Genomic DNA, 13358 nt, shown 5'->3' on the forward strand with positions numbered 1-13358 from the left:
GATATAATTTTAATTGTATATTATATTTTTTTTGATTTTATGACTTTTTTTTTGTTTAATTTTTATGCCCAAATAAATATGTTTATGTTTATGTTTGTACCTTAATAAACGAGAATTTGTAGGGGGAAAAATTTTTGAAAAAAATAACATGGTCTCAAATGATTCCAAATGGCCTAATTCGGCGAGAAATGCAATAAAAAAATTTTTTTTGGTGCCGGCGGAAAACGGCGGCGGACGGCGGGAGCGGCGGTCCCGCCGCCATTTTTTATTCAAATATTTTTTTACTGACCTACCTAAAAAGATTTTTTTTCAATATATTTAAAAGCACAGGAGTAGCACTGAATTTAAGATATACCTTGATAAGCGAGAATTTGAAAAGGGGTGCTTGTAAGAGGAAAAATTTTTGAAAAAAATAACATGGTCTCAAATGATTCCAAATTGCCTAATTCGACGAGAAATGCAATAAAAAAATTTTTTCTGTGTCGGCGGAAAACGGCGGCGGGCGGCGGGAGCGGCGGTCCCGCCGCCGTTTTTTTAAAAGATAATTCGGCGAGAAATGCAATAAAAAAAATTTTTTTGGTGGCGGCGGTAAACGGCGGCGGGCGGCGGGAGCGGCGGTCCCGCCGCCGTTTTTTTTTAAAGATACCAATAGTTTAGGTAATTAGTGACCCAGCCCAAAAGATTTCATCCAATTATCTCTAAAACTAAGGGAGTAGCACCCAAAATAAAATTGCTGGTATGTCGTGGCACGAGTCACCACATTTTACCCCCCCCCCCCCCTTTCGTTCAGTATTATATAAGATCAAATAAAAATGTATGTTTAATTAAGTGAAATTTTGAATACTATTTGGCACAATATCATTATTAGAAACAAAGCTTCTCTACAAACTAATTGCGATGTCTTTCTTATCAGGGATCTTAAGGGATAAGACAATAGTCGATAAATTCTTATACATCTCCAATGATGTTATACTAAATTACCTTCCTTTACATTACCATCAGGACACTCAACTTAATTAATCGCACAATCAAAATTTAATAAACGTCCCAAAAGTTGTGAAGCCAACGAATAAGAAAACGTTATTATAAAACTTTGGGGACTAGTATTATACGCAGTCCAATGTCCCCTCCCGTTCCCCCAAACCCCCTGTCCCAGGTATACTGTATGGATACTTCTACATGAAGACAGAAAACGAGTAAGGGTATGACAAATATTTGCATTGACTTTCAAATGTACATAAGTGAGTCTGAGCTGGATCTTTAAATGTGTAGCCGTAGCCAGAGGTACAGCCACAAACCTGATAGCGATCTTTAAATCAAATTGGCTACGCGTGGCCACGGCTATATGTGATCTTTACATCACTACCACTTTTTGAATTTTTAGTAAAAATATGAAAACAAATAATAATGATAATACGTAAAAACTTCAAACATTTAAAATTTTATGTTTTATTGGCAGTACTGACAGAGGCGACGGCTACGACAACGGCTACACATTTAAAGATCCAGATCTGTTATTTAATTCAACCATTTGAATTATTGAATACGAATCATTCTTACTTCTGGACGTTTTCATCCTTGTTTCAAAAATTTTAAATTATCACAGGAATGGATAGGGGAAACTGTCGTAAATTTAGGTTGCTAACATAGAGCTCATTTATTGTTCAGTTTGTTCGTCCAGTAGGGAGGCGATGGGGTAAAGGGGATGGATGGTGAAGATATCGTTATTTTATCCCACTGCGAGTTTCACTTTAATAGAGAAGATGAAAATCTGGTGTATCATCCAAGTAATAAAACATCCATTATCACAGCTATTGATTATTTTCTTCCTGTACGACTTTTGGATCTTCGAAAATTTTGTGGACCAACTTTTTGTGTCGCAATAGGTTTCGTTTTTCTGGACTTTTGTATTGGCAGAGGTCACATTTGTGTACAAGTCCCTTGTGTACGACTCGTATGTGTTGATTTAACTTGGCCTGTACAAAAATTATATACAAATTGATTTATGTTAAGTGAAGTTAATGTGATGTTACAGAACTTGTTTCATAGTAAAATAGTCATTAAAAAGCAAATATTCATTTTAATTTGGGGAGGTGTTCGGTTCGAATCTTGGCCCAGGCCGCGTCATAACTAGGGAAGTTAAGAATTTACTCATCACAGCTACTATGTCAGGTGCACGAAATAGATAGTAAGAGTAGGGGAAATGCCTTGACCCAAAACAGCCGCAACTCATTAGAATGCACAGTTAGGACTTACAGACAAAGGACATACAATCAAAGGGTTGGTTATCTGCAATATTATGCATTTTAGTGCCTTTGAACCAGCTTTTAAGGTCTGACCCTACGTTGTTTTCAACTGCTCCAGAGGTATTAATCACTAACCAGGTGTTACTTTTCTGTTTTTTTTTTTTAGTATTAGGCTTTCTAAACAAACATCCTACTTTAGCAATTTATTTAAAAAGTTTGTATATTTTCCTTGATAGCACCAACAAAATCACATTCAGCACATGGAAAAGTCACTCCTTTATGCTCCTATTAAAGATAAGATGCTTAAACACTTATTTGTATCTATTTTTAAAAAACGATTTAGGATCTGTCCATCCGGCCAAACCTACGTTATAGATCTCACCGTTAATTTAGGCATGTTAAAATTGTCCTATCGATTTAAAAATGTCCATCATGATTCCTATAATAGTAAGGTACGATTTGGGAAGCGTAGCAACTACATAATCATCACCAGAAAGTCTGTACGTGCATTTAAAAGTGATAATTTTGACTTTTTTGAAGAAAAAATTTTGTATGATATATTTTTTGTATTCATCTAATTTTGAAAAATGATTCCTAGGACTACTAAGTATAATATTTTTATGCAAAGCTTTTCTCTAATCAAGTCCGAAACATGTTATTATCCTGTCCTTTAATGGCAACCAAGCCTTTATTCATAGGAAGGTAAAATTTTGAAAGGGAATATTTATGGATTGTTATTTTCTAAAAAAAAATAAGTGTTAAAATAACCTTTAGAACATGAACATTTAGTTTAGTCTAAATAAAACGTCATATTTTAGAACATTTGTAATGCATAACTTTAAAATTAAGAAATCTACCTAGAATATCTACTTGATCGCTAAAATTATTGTGCAGCATTTTTTCTTAAAACATAAGCTACCAGAGACAAAATTTTATATATAAGAATAATTAGAAGGAATTTTTTTTCAATATATCTCGTTACTAGCGACTACGCCCCTGGAGGCCTCTATATCAAATTTCAGTTTTAAAAGGAAAAAAAAATTCTGTGGGAATTTTCTCTTGGGAGGGTGGTGGTACCCTCCCCCAAAATAGTTATAAGCCTTCCCAAGACCTATATGAAAATTCACAGTAAATGAGAACCATATCGGTTCAGCGGTTAGCAAGATCCTTAGGTACAGACAGACAGACACAGACAGAGTTCCTTTATAATAATGATTATTATCATTAAGTAAGCAAAGTTTGAAATATGACAATTTCCTGGAGACCCGTAGTAAAATCACATTGTTCGCATCTTTTAATGGGGACCTTTTTCAAAGTTAAATATAAAGGGCGGACTATGTACGAACGAGATCAAGTGATGTGAGGTATTTTTTTGGCTGATATACTTATTTGATAAAATATACAAACTTTTTGGGCACTTTTATTTTTGGGTTCTCCACAGCAATAAAAATGACGAGAGAGCATTGATTTTTTTTAATTAATTGGAAAATCGAACACTTGAGGACCTTTTTTCAAGTCCTAAAAAGAGTCATACAAGCGAAGTTTTCAATTGTAAATTTTAATAGATTTTAGTATTTTATCATATCATAAAAAGGTCTCCATTCCTTTTGAGAATTCCTTTGTGGACAACATCAATGTGACGCTTCAAATACTGTTCATAATTTGCCACAAAGTCGCAGTCGTTGCAGGGGTGTTTCACTCCCCTATGCACCTGAATATATCAATCCTTATTCTAAAGTAACAGGATGTCTATCTGTCTGTCGCTAACCGTTTGACTGATAAGGATTTTTTTTGGGGGGGATACCTCCACTTTCCCAAGATATATCAGCCCTGGAAAAATTTCCCGTCCCCCAAAAAATATTTTTATATTTTAAAACTAAATTAGAAATGTTAAGTGGACTTCCACCATTTCCTCAAGTAGGGGCGTAGCCGCTGGTATAAATCAAAAGAAGAAAAATATAATTCGAATAAAAAAGAATAATTTGTTTCTTTTTGGTAAACAAGTAGATTCCCCCCCCCCCCCCCCTAGCATCTATGGGCTCTATATTCGAAGGGATATGGAAGGGAAGAAAATAGCCTAGAACCATATCCATAATTATTTTTTTAAAAGTTAAAATAGCCTAAAACCATTCCAGGACATCCAAGAAGCTTCACTTTAAATGATAACCATATCGGTTCAGCGATAGCGAGATCCATCGCTAAAAACATAAAAAAATCTTAGTATTATTTTATACACCAGGAATTTTTTATTTTTTGGGGGAGGGGAATTTTCCATTTTTGGGGGGGTTAGGGGTTTTCCATCCCCCAAGAAAATAGCTTAAAACCACCACAGGACCAATAGGTATATACCCTGAAGAGTAGAATCCGATCGGTTCAGTGGTTACCGATATCTTAAGGGACGGATGGACAGACATCAAGCTACTTTGTATTATAGATAGGATGGTCCATACTGCGAAAAAGAAAGGAATGCAGCAGATCAATTTTACCGCCATTGATCTGTCCTTTTTGATTAAGACTACCCAACCTTTTCTATATGAATGGTAAGATTTCTTCTATTTCTATAAGTTTGCTGGCAACCAGATTCTGGACAGGACAGTAATGGTCCACTTTTCTCTATTTTTTCATGTACTCGATCAATATGACTCTTGAGTGCACTCTAAATAATATAGGCAATATAGTTATCCGTGCATTTCCTAAAAAAATTGGGTATAGTCCCTTTCGTAACATCGCACCTTATGGGGCGATTCTTCGTATTTTTCACAATAGCTCTTCTCCTATTTCTAGCCCCTGCGGGGGGCTCTAACCCTGCGGGTCCAATTACCTAACCCTGTGGGGGCAATCACCTAACCCAATATAACCTAACCTAACCTAAAATAACCTATAAAAAGCAATTTTAAAAAATACGACAAATCGCCCCTCGTTGGGCGATGTTACGAAAGGGACTATTCCAACAAAATTAACTTATCAATCCGTTTTTGTGTAGAATAAACAGACGGACAAAAATCCTATATAGGGGGTGGTGGGGGGTAATGCAACCATCTCGTCATTTCTCGTAAATATTTGCCCTAGAAAGAGCAAAAAAAACGGCTAAGTCTTTAGCCGTTACTTTTCCAACTTTTTGTTCGATTTTTGGAAAATAGACCTAGGTACCATGCAATGATAATGTTTGATGTTTCATAATGAAATTCCGATTCTTAGTGCCATTTGCGCATTGATTACGAGATGGTTGCATTAACCCCTATCTCCCCTTCATCACACCACCAAAATTATTTATTCAAACATTGAGAAATCATATTTCCATGAAATATTTTTTTGCAGATATCATTGAATGAAAAAAATAGCCTAAAACATGGCTATAGCCATTTAAAACTTAGAGTAAAAACAGTAGGGAAAAAAATAGCTTTAGGCAATATAGTTATCAGTGGATAATTCATTATCTTGAAAACAAATACAATATTCTTTTATATACTTAGGTACTTGTTAATTCATTTAAGTGTAAAATAAACAAACAGGCAAACATCCAACATCATTTATATCAGGCTCATTTAATGATAATTGACTTACTGGACGTGCAAACTTGAACGTACATCCTTCAACTGTACATGAAAACAGGCTTTCTCGTTGGTGATGAACTTTGATATGATGGCTTAGAATGTCGTTTTTGTACGTTGAATAGCTACATTGATCGCATCTGATTTTCATTGTTGATTTCTTTTTGGTGATAACTATGACATTTATATTCTTATGTAAAAGTAATAGGATGTTTGTCTTTGTGTCTGTCTGTATCGAAGGATCTCACTAACCGATGAACCGATATGGTTCACCTTTATATTGTAGCTTCTAATAGGTCCTGGGAACGTTTATGACTATTTTGTGAGAGGAAATTTTAACTATCTTTTTCATACATGGATTTTTAGCAACGAACCTATTCTACAATTCACTTTGTCTGTCCGTCTGTCAGTCAGTCCGAGATGCATTACGTAAATTTGATTTTTACAGCTGGTATTGGAGATATACAGATGAAATATTCCAACTATTTTTTTTTTTTTCGTTATGAAAACTAAAAATCTGCTCTACAACCCTACTTTGTCTGTTTGTCTATTCTATGATTTTTTTGTGCTTTGCTACTTAAATTTGTTGACATCCTTTTTTAATGGAAGTATACTGTTAATGTGCTAGAAAATTTGTCCTCGCTGACTCTACCAAAAATAAACAATTCCTGAAGTCATGTCCACCATGAACAGTTTCCATGTGTTTGTTAAAGTCAGCACGACTTGTGAATGCTGCATCACATTTCTTACAATTGTATGGCTTCGAGTTCTTATGCCAAAACCTCCAGTGCTTTCGTAAAAGATGCTTGGCTAAAAAACAGAATTAACAAGGATGACAACATCAAAAAGTAGTAGAGCACAAAATAAATCATGGAGAGGACAAACGGACAAAAAGAGTTATAAAGCAAATGTCAATTTGGCATTTTACAAAAAAAAAAAAAAAAGAGAGAGAACTCGAATAAATCCCGAAACCATTAAAAAAACGTCTATGTCTTTTAAAGCATGACCGACAGTCAGACAGACGGACGAAACCTATGTACCTATGTATAGACTATATGCACATATGTCATAAGAATCTTCACTGGAAATTTCAGCTGTCTATCTTCAAAAGCAGCCAAAATAATATTAATCATATTTCAACATATTACAGCGCAAATTTAGGAAACTTAAATTTTTGACAACAGCGTGCACTGTCAAGTGTTACTGTTCTTTACCTGTTGTTTTAAAATCGCAGTGTTTACAAGGGAATGTTTTGTTTTCATGCTGACTGGCTTTATGGCTCCGTATACTATTAACTGTTAACATCTATAATGAACAAACAAGGATGACAACATCTATGAAAGCGAAGCTCTGTAATCAAACCGAAGAACGAATCAACATGTACACTTTTAAAGTAATTTAAAGATTTTAACAAAATTAAATATATACTTGTGCAAAATTGCATAAATACCGGATTCTGTAAAAGATAAATCATCTGTACTTCCAATTCTTAGGTGAACGAAATTTTGTGATTGGCACATAGGTTGACAAATTATATTATCGCCCATTGTCCTAAGAATAGTTGACTCGCCTCAATCCCCCAAAATATTTATAAACCTTCCCTGGAACTATAAGAAGTTTTATGTAAAGGAGAACCATATCGATTCAGCGGTAAGCAAGATACTTCGCCACAAACAAAAAAAAACTATTTCAAATCATATCTAATTTCTTAGTCCCTACTATATAGGGGAAGGGCATTGGATGTAAAAAAAATTGCTTAAAACCTCTTTATAAAGCTTCCCTGAAAAGTAAAACATGTTCGGGTATTGATAAGCAATTTTCAAGATCTTTAGCTTTAGACAAATAAACCTTACTTACTTGTCCACAATCTTCACAGCAAACATAACTTTTCTTCTCTTCAATTCCATGTTCTTCTCTGAAGCATTTTACTTACTAAATTTTTAATAGCAAAGCTTCTCTATAATTAGGGTCTGTACGTACGTACGTGACGCATAGCTTTTAATATCGTTAATTTAGGCATTTTAGAATGGTCTTATTAATTTAAACTTAGGTTCGATTAAGAAAGCGTGGCAATTCTATAATCGTCACCAGATTGTCCAACATCAACATGTAAATTTAAAACATGTGGATTTTTAACAAAGTTAATTCTAATATGATTAGTTTTTTATGAAAACTGATGCCTTTTTTCGAAATAGAAAACAGAACAATGTCCTGCTGTCTTGTGTATAGAAAGGTATACAAACTTAACTTGCAAGAAGGCATGAAAGTTATGCTTACTTTTCATGTTTTGAGAGCTCTTTCTGACAGGGAAACAATTTGTTACAGACTGGACAGGTGGCTTCTGTATGGTTTCTACTTATGTGAGTGGTTAATGCTCCCTAAAAATATATATATAATAAGGCTGACAATCCGCCGAATTTTTAAGTCGGATTTGAATTCTTACAAAAATCCGCCAAAAGAAAAAGCGAATTGGGGATTCTAGTAATAATCTTAAAAGTATTTTTGTAAATAAAAAAAAGTAAGCCCCTACAGCAGCCATTTTCTAACCCTTACTTAAGCTAAGATGAGCATGAAAAGCTACTGTGAAAATAAAATATAAAAAAAAACTTTGCATGCTACCCACCATTTTACTTGTAGTTAAGAAACAATAAAATACTTTTTATTTTTTGTCAGCCTTATTTTTAATAAAAAAATTTAATTGCTACAAAAGTCAAACAAATTAACAATCCGAATCTAAAATTTGAATTGCGGATTCGGATTTAGGGTTTAAAAAATGGGCGGGTTCAGATTGCCAGCCCTAAAATTTACGATTGTAATAAATGGTCCTGAGGGGTTTTGGATAGTAATCCAGGTTCAGGAGCTGCAGGCCTCCAGATGGTCTCTGGACAGGAAAAAATTAAAAAACGAAAGATTTTTTATAAAGAGTTAGAGGTCAGCTAATGAAACAAAATATGCATCTTTTTGTCTTGAAATATGTAAATAACATTTAAAAATAAGCATACTTTGTTATATAAAATGACCTTTAACTCTTCAAAAAAAAATTTTGATTTTCACCCGTACGTACAGAGACCACCTGGAGGTCTGCAGCTCCTGAACCTGGGGTCCTATCTAAAAAATCTTAAAACTTGGGAAAATTTATCATATAAGAATTATTTTATCCCTAATAATCTATCCTCTCAGTACAAAGATAAAGCCTATACTCACTGTTTACGCAAATGTGTTAACCCCCCCCCCCCCCTCCCCTTAAATTTTTTTTAAAAACAATAAAAAATCTATAAATGTAGTGCTATGTCCGTTTACCGGTCGGAAAAAATCTGTCAAAGAAACCATAGTGTACTTTTTTTAATCAAGTTTTTTCATACCTGGGTTTTAGCCATGTAATTACAATTACAGCAAGGGTATTCCCCAATTTGTTTGTGACTAGTTCTGTGTCTGTATATATACCTTAATAAACAATCCTTTTAATAAAACAACAGGATTTTTGTCTGTCCGTCTATCTTTTTGCACTGAAGGCTCTTGCTAACCGCTGAACCGATATGATTCTCCTCTACAGTGTACCTACTTATAGGCCCAGGAAAGGTTTATAACTATTTTGAGAGAGGAGGGTAACACCACCCTTTTATGAGAAGTCGCCACCATTAGAGGTTTTTAGGGGCGTTAAAGCTAGTAACACAAAAAAAGTCAAAAACTATAATACAAAGTAATACTTTTTAGGTTATTTTTCAAGAGGATTTGACACAATTATTTTGAGCGTTAAGTCCATGAGGGAAATTTTAGGTAATGAAATTTTGTGGTCAATGTTAAAAAAATTCTTACCCACTTATCAATGTTGAATAATCGCAGTCATTTTCTGGGCAATGGTATGATATATTGATTCCATGAGAATTGAACATGTGTTGTGTCAACAATATCATGTCGGAAAACTTCACTTTACAATGTAAACACTACAGATTAATTTTTGGATAATTATATGAAATTACTTATTCTTCAGGTAGTCAAGAATTTTTGGTGATTGAGTACTTACAATCATTCATTAAATAAGAAAACTCACACTTAACGTATTTTTAAAAACGAAGCTTTTCTATAATTAGGGTCGGTCCGTCCGTCCGTCCGTCCGTCCGAGATAGTTAGCTTTTATTCGTTAATTTAGGCATTTTAGAATTGTCCTATCGATTTCAAACTTTGCATGGTGATTCCTGTAGTAGTTAGGTACGATTTAGAAAGCGTAGCAACTCTATAATCTTTACCAGAATGTCCGTATGTCCATTTTAAACATGTTGATTTTTTTTACTTTTTTAATAACAATTTTTTATGTGATAAAATCATCCGATTAGTCTGATTTTTTGATTACTGATTCCTATTACAACAAGGTACAATATTATGAGCGAAGCATCTCTATAATCAAGTATTAAAATGTCAGTATGTCCTTAAACAGAATTCTGTATTTAAGAAGTTTTGCAACAAATTTACGTATAATTTTGTCAAACCTTATATTTTCATATTTTGTATATTCAGTTCTGACACTCAACAAAAGTTAATGTTCGTCTGTCATATCGTTTCAGAGCTTCGCTTTTATGGATGTTGTCATCCTTGTTCGTTAACACTTCAGTACAATTTCGCCTATAGTAAGAGAAGCTTGTTAGGTAGGTATTAAATCAAAACTCAACAAGAAGGCAAAACATAAAAGAAATATTATGAAGTTATCCAAAAATTATTCCTGAAATTCACTTTCAAGGCCATCAAGTCCGAAATGAGCAGCTTTGATATGCTTAATAACAAATCTATCCCCTCTTTTAGTGTCCTGATATCAAAATTATTATAAATATATCACCTAACTAGGTACCTTAAATCGCGTCGTTGGAAAGGTGATAGGTTCGAATCTCGGTCCGACACCGCGTCATAACTAAAGACGTTAAAATGGTTCCCACTGCTACTATGTCAGATGCGCGACGTAAATAGTTAGTCATAAGTATTGTATGCATGTTCCAAGGTGCGTGGAGAGAGGTCTAGTACCCGAAGCGACACCAAGCCCCCCCCCCCCCTAGAGTCTTAACTTAAGAGGGAAATAAACTTATTTTTCCTTGGCAGTTCTAGAAAATCGGAAAAAGCATTTTTTCAATAATTATGCATATATTAGTTGTTAAAGTGATATTTCGAATAACAAATATCCTGCCTGTTTAACATGACGATCACACCAGTGACATTTTTTGTACTTTAGGGTGCAGTTGATATGGTCATTAAAGTACTCCTAAAAACCATGATTATTTCAATATTTTTAAAAGCAAAGCTTTTCGATAATTAGGGTCGGCCCGTACGTCCGTATTGTCCTATCGATTTAAAACTTTGCATGGTGATTCCTTTAGTAGTTAGGTACGATTAAGAAAGCGTAGCAACTCTATAATCATTACCAGAATGTCCGTAGTCCATTTTTAACATGTTGATTTTTTTACTTTTTTTCAACAAATTTTTATGTGATCTAATCATCCGATCGATCTGATTTTTGGTATATTGATTCCTGGGACAACAAAATATAATGTTATAAGCGAAGCTGCTCTATAATCTAGTCCTAAAAATGTAAGTATGTACATAAACATTATCCTGTATCAAGCAGATTTCATCAAATTTACTTACAATTTTGCTTCGAATCTTATACATTTATATTCTGATTATTCAGTTCTGACACTATACAAGTGTTAATGTCCGTATATCCTACCTTTTCAGTGCTTCGCTTTTATGAATGTTATCATCCTTGTTAATTAGGTATCTAGTGGAATAAGAAATATTTGATTTACAGAAACTTAAGAATTCGGACAATTCCTCATAATTTTTTAATGAAATACTTTGAATATACAAGCATTAATGTAAAGAACAATAGAGTATTTTCCTTCCAATTTGTTTGTCAAATTATATGCTAAATAATCATGAAAATTCCTCATTATTTGTTGTATAGTCGCATTTATGACAGTTGTATTTCTTAGGTCCAGGTTCTGTCTTGATGCTTGACAAGTCTGCATCTGTAGATTTTATTATAACACTCTCTTCAAGTTGTTCTTCCTGTTTTGATGTGTCTTTTAACCGAATTTTTCGCTTCAGAGGTTTTCTTTTAGAGTTCAAGCTTTCTTTATCTATACCTAACAATAATTCATATCTCAATGACAAATTTTTATATTGGCAAAACAAATTTTAGAAATTAAATTCAACATTTAATTTTGTACCTACATAATTTTGGTTTTAAAATATATTTAGCTTGTATTATAAATACTAAAAGTTTCAAAAGTTCTTGTAGCCATATTAAACCAAACCATGATAATTTTTTTTACAAATAAGTTTTTTTTCTGCCAAAAATATAAATTAAGTTGATAAGGGGGGAAGGGGGGCTGTGAAGTACATACCCTCATTGTAGAGTTGCAGCACAACTGAAATATAACTTAATAGCATTGATATAAATTATGCCTTGTTCTTTAAATGCTTCTTTATCAGACTCATTACTATAATTATCAAAATCTATATTTTCATTTTCTTCAATTTTGGTCCTAGTCTCATTATCAATCAGGTTTAGTTTTTCATTTATTTGCTTTAATTCACTGTTTTCTTCTAAAACATTATCATCTTTTGTAACTGGTTTGTAATAATCTGTAGTAGGCTGAATTTTATATTGATCTTCTGAAGAAAGTTGGATGTTTTTCATATGATTAATGGAAGAGTTTAAAGATTTTTGTCCAGTGGTTAAATAGGACATTATTGTTCTATATTCATCTTCGGAACTCAGACAAACACCTAAATAACTTTAATAAGTAAAATAGTAATACAAAATTCCAAGATCAAAGGGAATGGGTATGAAAATACAATTATTTCTAAAACTTCCTTATAGATTGAAAAAAATTACCTGAATTTAAAATTAGCTTGCTGACTTCAATTGCTTTACAAACCAGATTCTTAGCTTCTTCTATGAAATGACCCAGCTGTTGAACCCAAATATAATAATTTCCTTCAATGTTATCCTCATCATAGAGTTCTATTTTGATGTTGGTTTCTGCAGTTTCTAACATCTTAAATAGAGGTACTTTCGATTATTTCTAATTAGTACCAATTTAGATATACCTAACAAAATTAATAGCGTTTCTATCCATTTTTAGCTTTTTAAGTTTTTAACGTCGATACTAGAATATCATCAGTTTTGAAAGAATTGTACCTAGTATATCTAAAGTACTATAAACTAAAAATTGAAAATAACCTTTAGGTAGTAGCTCAGTGCAAATGCCAGCTGCCCCACAATTAAACATAAACAAAACCCAAGCACATTCTTACTCTAAAATAAAAAAAATATTAACCTTTTTGATATAAAATTACGAATTAAGCCAGAATGAAACTTTAAATTTCTGGAATCTAAATAAATTGAAAACAAAATCAAAAACAATATGTAGGTAGGTAACTTTAATTTTTTTCATCACTAAAAACAATTAATTTTAGAATCTGTTTGGACTGAATTTATCCAAATTGCAATTTATCGTATTACATATTATGTCTTACAAGGATGACAACGTCCAAAGGACGAACGAAC

General features: G+C 33.2%; 1 protein-coding gene across 1 annotated transcript; it reads right to left on the bottom strand.

Moving 5' to 3' along the window:
* Positions 1 to 3403: 3403 nt before the first annotated feature.
* Positions 3404 to 13129, bottom strand: LOC145329311 (zinc finger autosomal protein-like). Its single transcript, XM_080173372.1, has 16 exons — positions 13032 to 13129; positions 12684 to 12846; positions 12251 to 12574; positions 11727 to 11928; positions 10971 to 11043; positions 10515 to 10598; positions 9614 to 9741; positions 9160 to 9241; positions 8075 to 8175; positions 7655 to 7712; positions 7012 to 7102; positions 6466 to 6607; positions 5811 to 5937; positions 4771 to 4902; positions 3851 to 3957; positions 3404 to 3537 (listed from the first exon to the last, which is right to left on the bottom strand). Exons 2-16 carry the CDS (start codon positions 12844 to 12846, stop codon positions 3471 to 3473), a joined length of 1881 nt encoding a protein of 626 aa, XP_080029498.1. The 5' UTR covers positions 13032 to 13129; the 3' UTR covers positions 3404 to 3470.
* Positions 13130 to 13358: the final 229 nt, after the last annotated feature.

This window comes from Acartia tonsa, chromosome 10 (genome assembly GCF_053477335.1).
Source record: "Acartia tonsa isolate MP-2025a chromosome 10, ASM5347733v1, whole genome shotgun sequence".
NCBI lineage: Eukaryota > Metazoa > Arthropoda > Copepoda > Calanoida > Acartiidae > Acartia > Acartia tonsa.

What these genes read in the sequence shown, in the direction of transcription:
- LOC145329311 (XM_080173372.1), bottom strand. Translation starts at nt 12,846, where the DNA reads ATGTTAGAAACTGCAGAAACCAACATCAAAATAGAACTCTATGATGAG. An exon ending in CAAGCTAATTTTAAATTCAG is followed by an intron (nt 12,575 to 12,683) that starts GTAATTTTTTTC and finishes AAAGTTATTTAG; the next exon opens with GTGTTTGTCTGAGTTCCGAA. An exon ending in CACAAAGGAATTCTCAAAAG is followed by an intron (nt 3,538 to 3,850) that starts GAATGGAGACCT and finishes CCCCATTAAAAG; the next exon opens with ATGCGAACAATGTGATTTTA.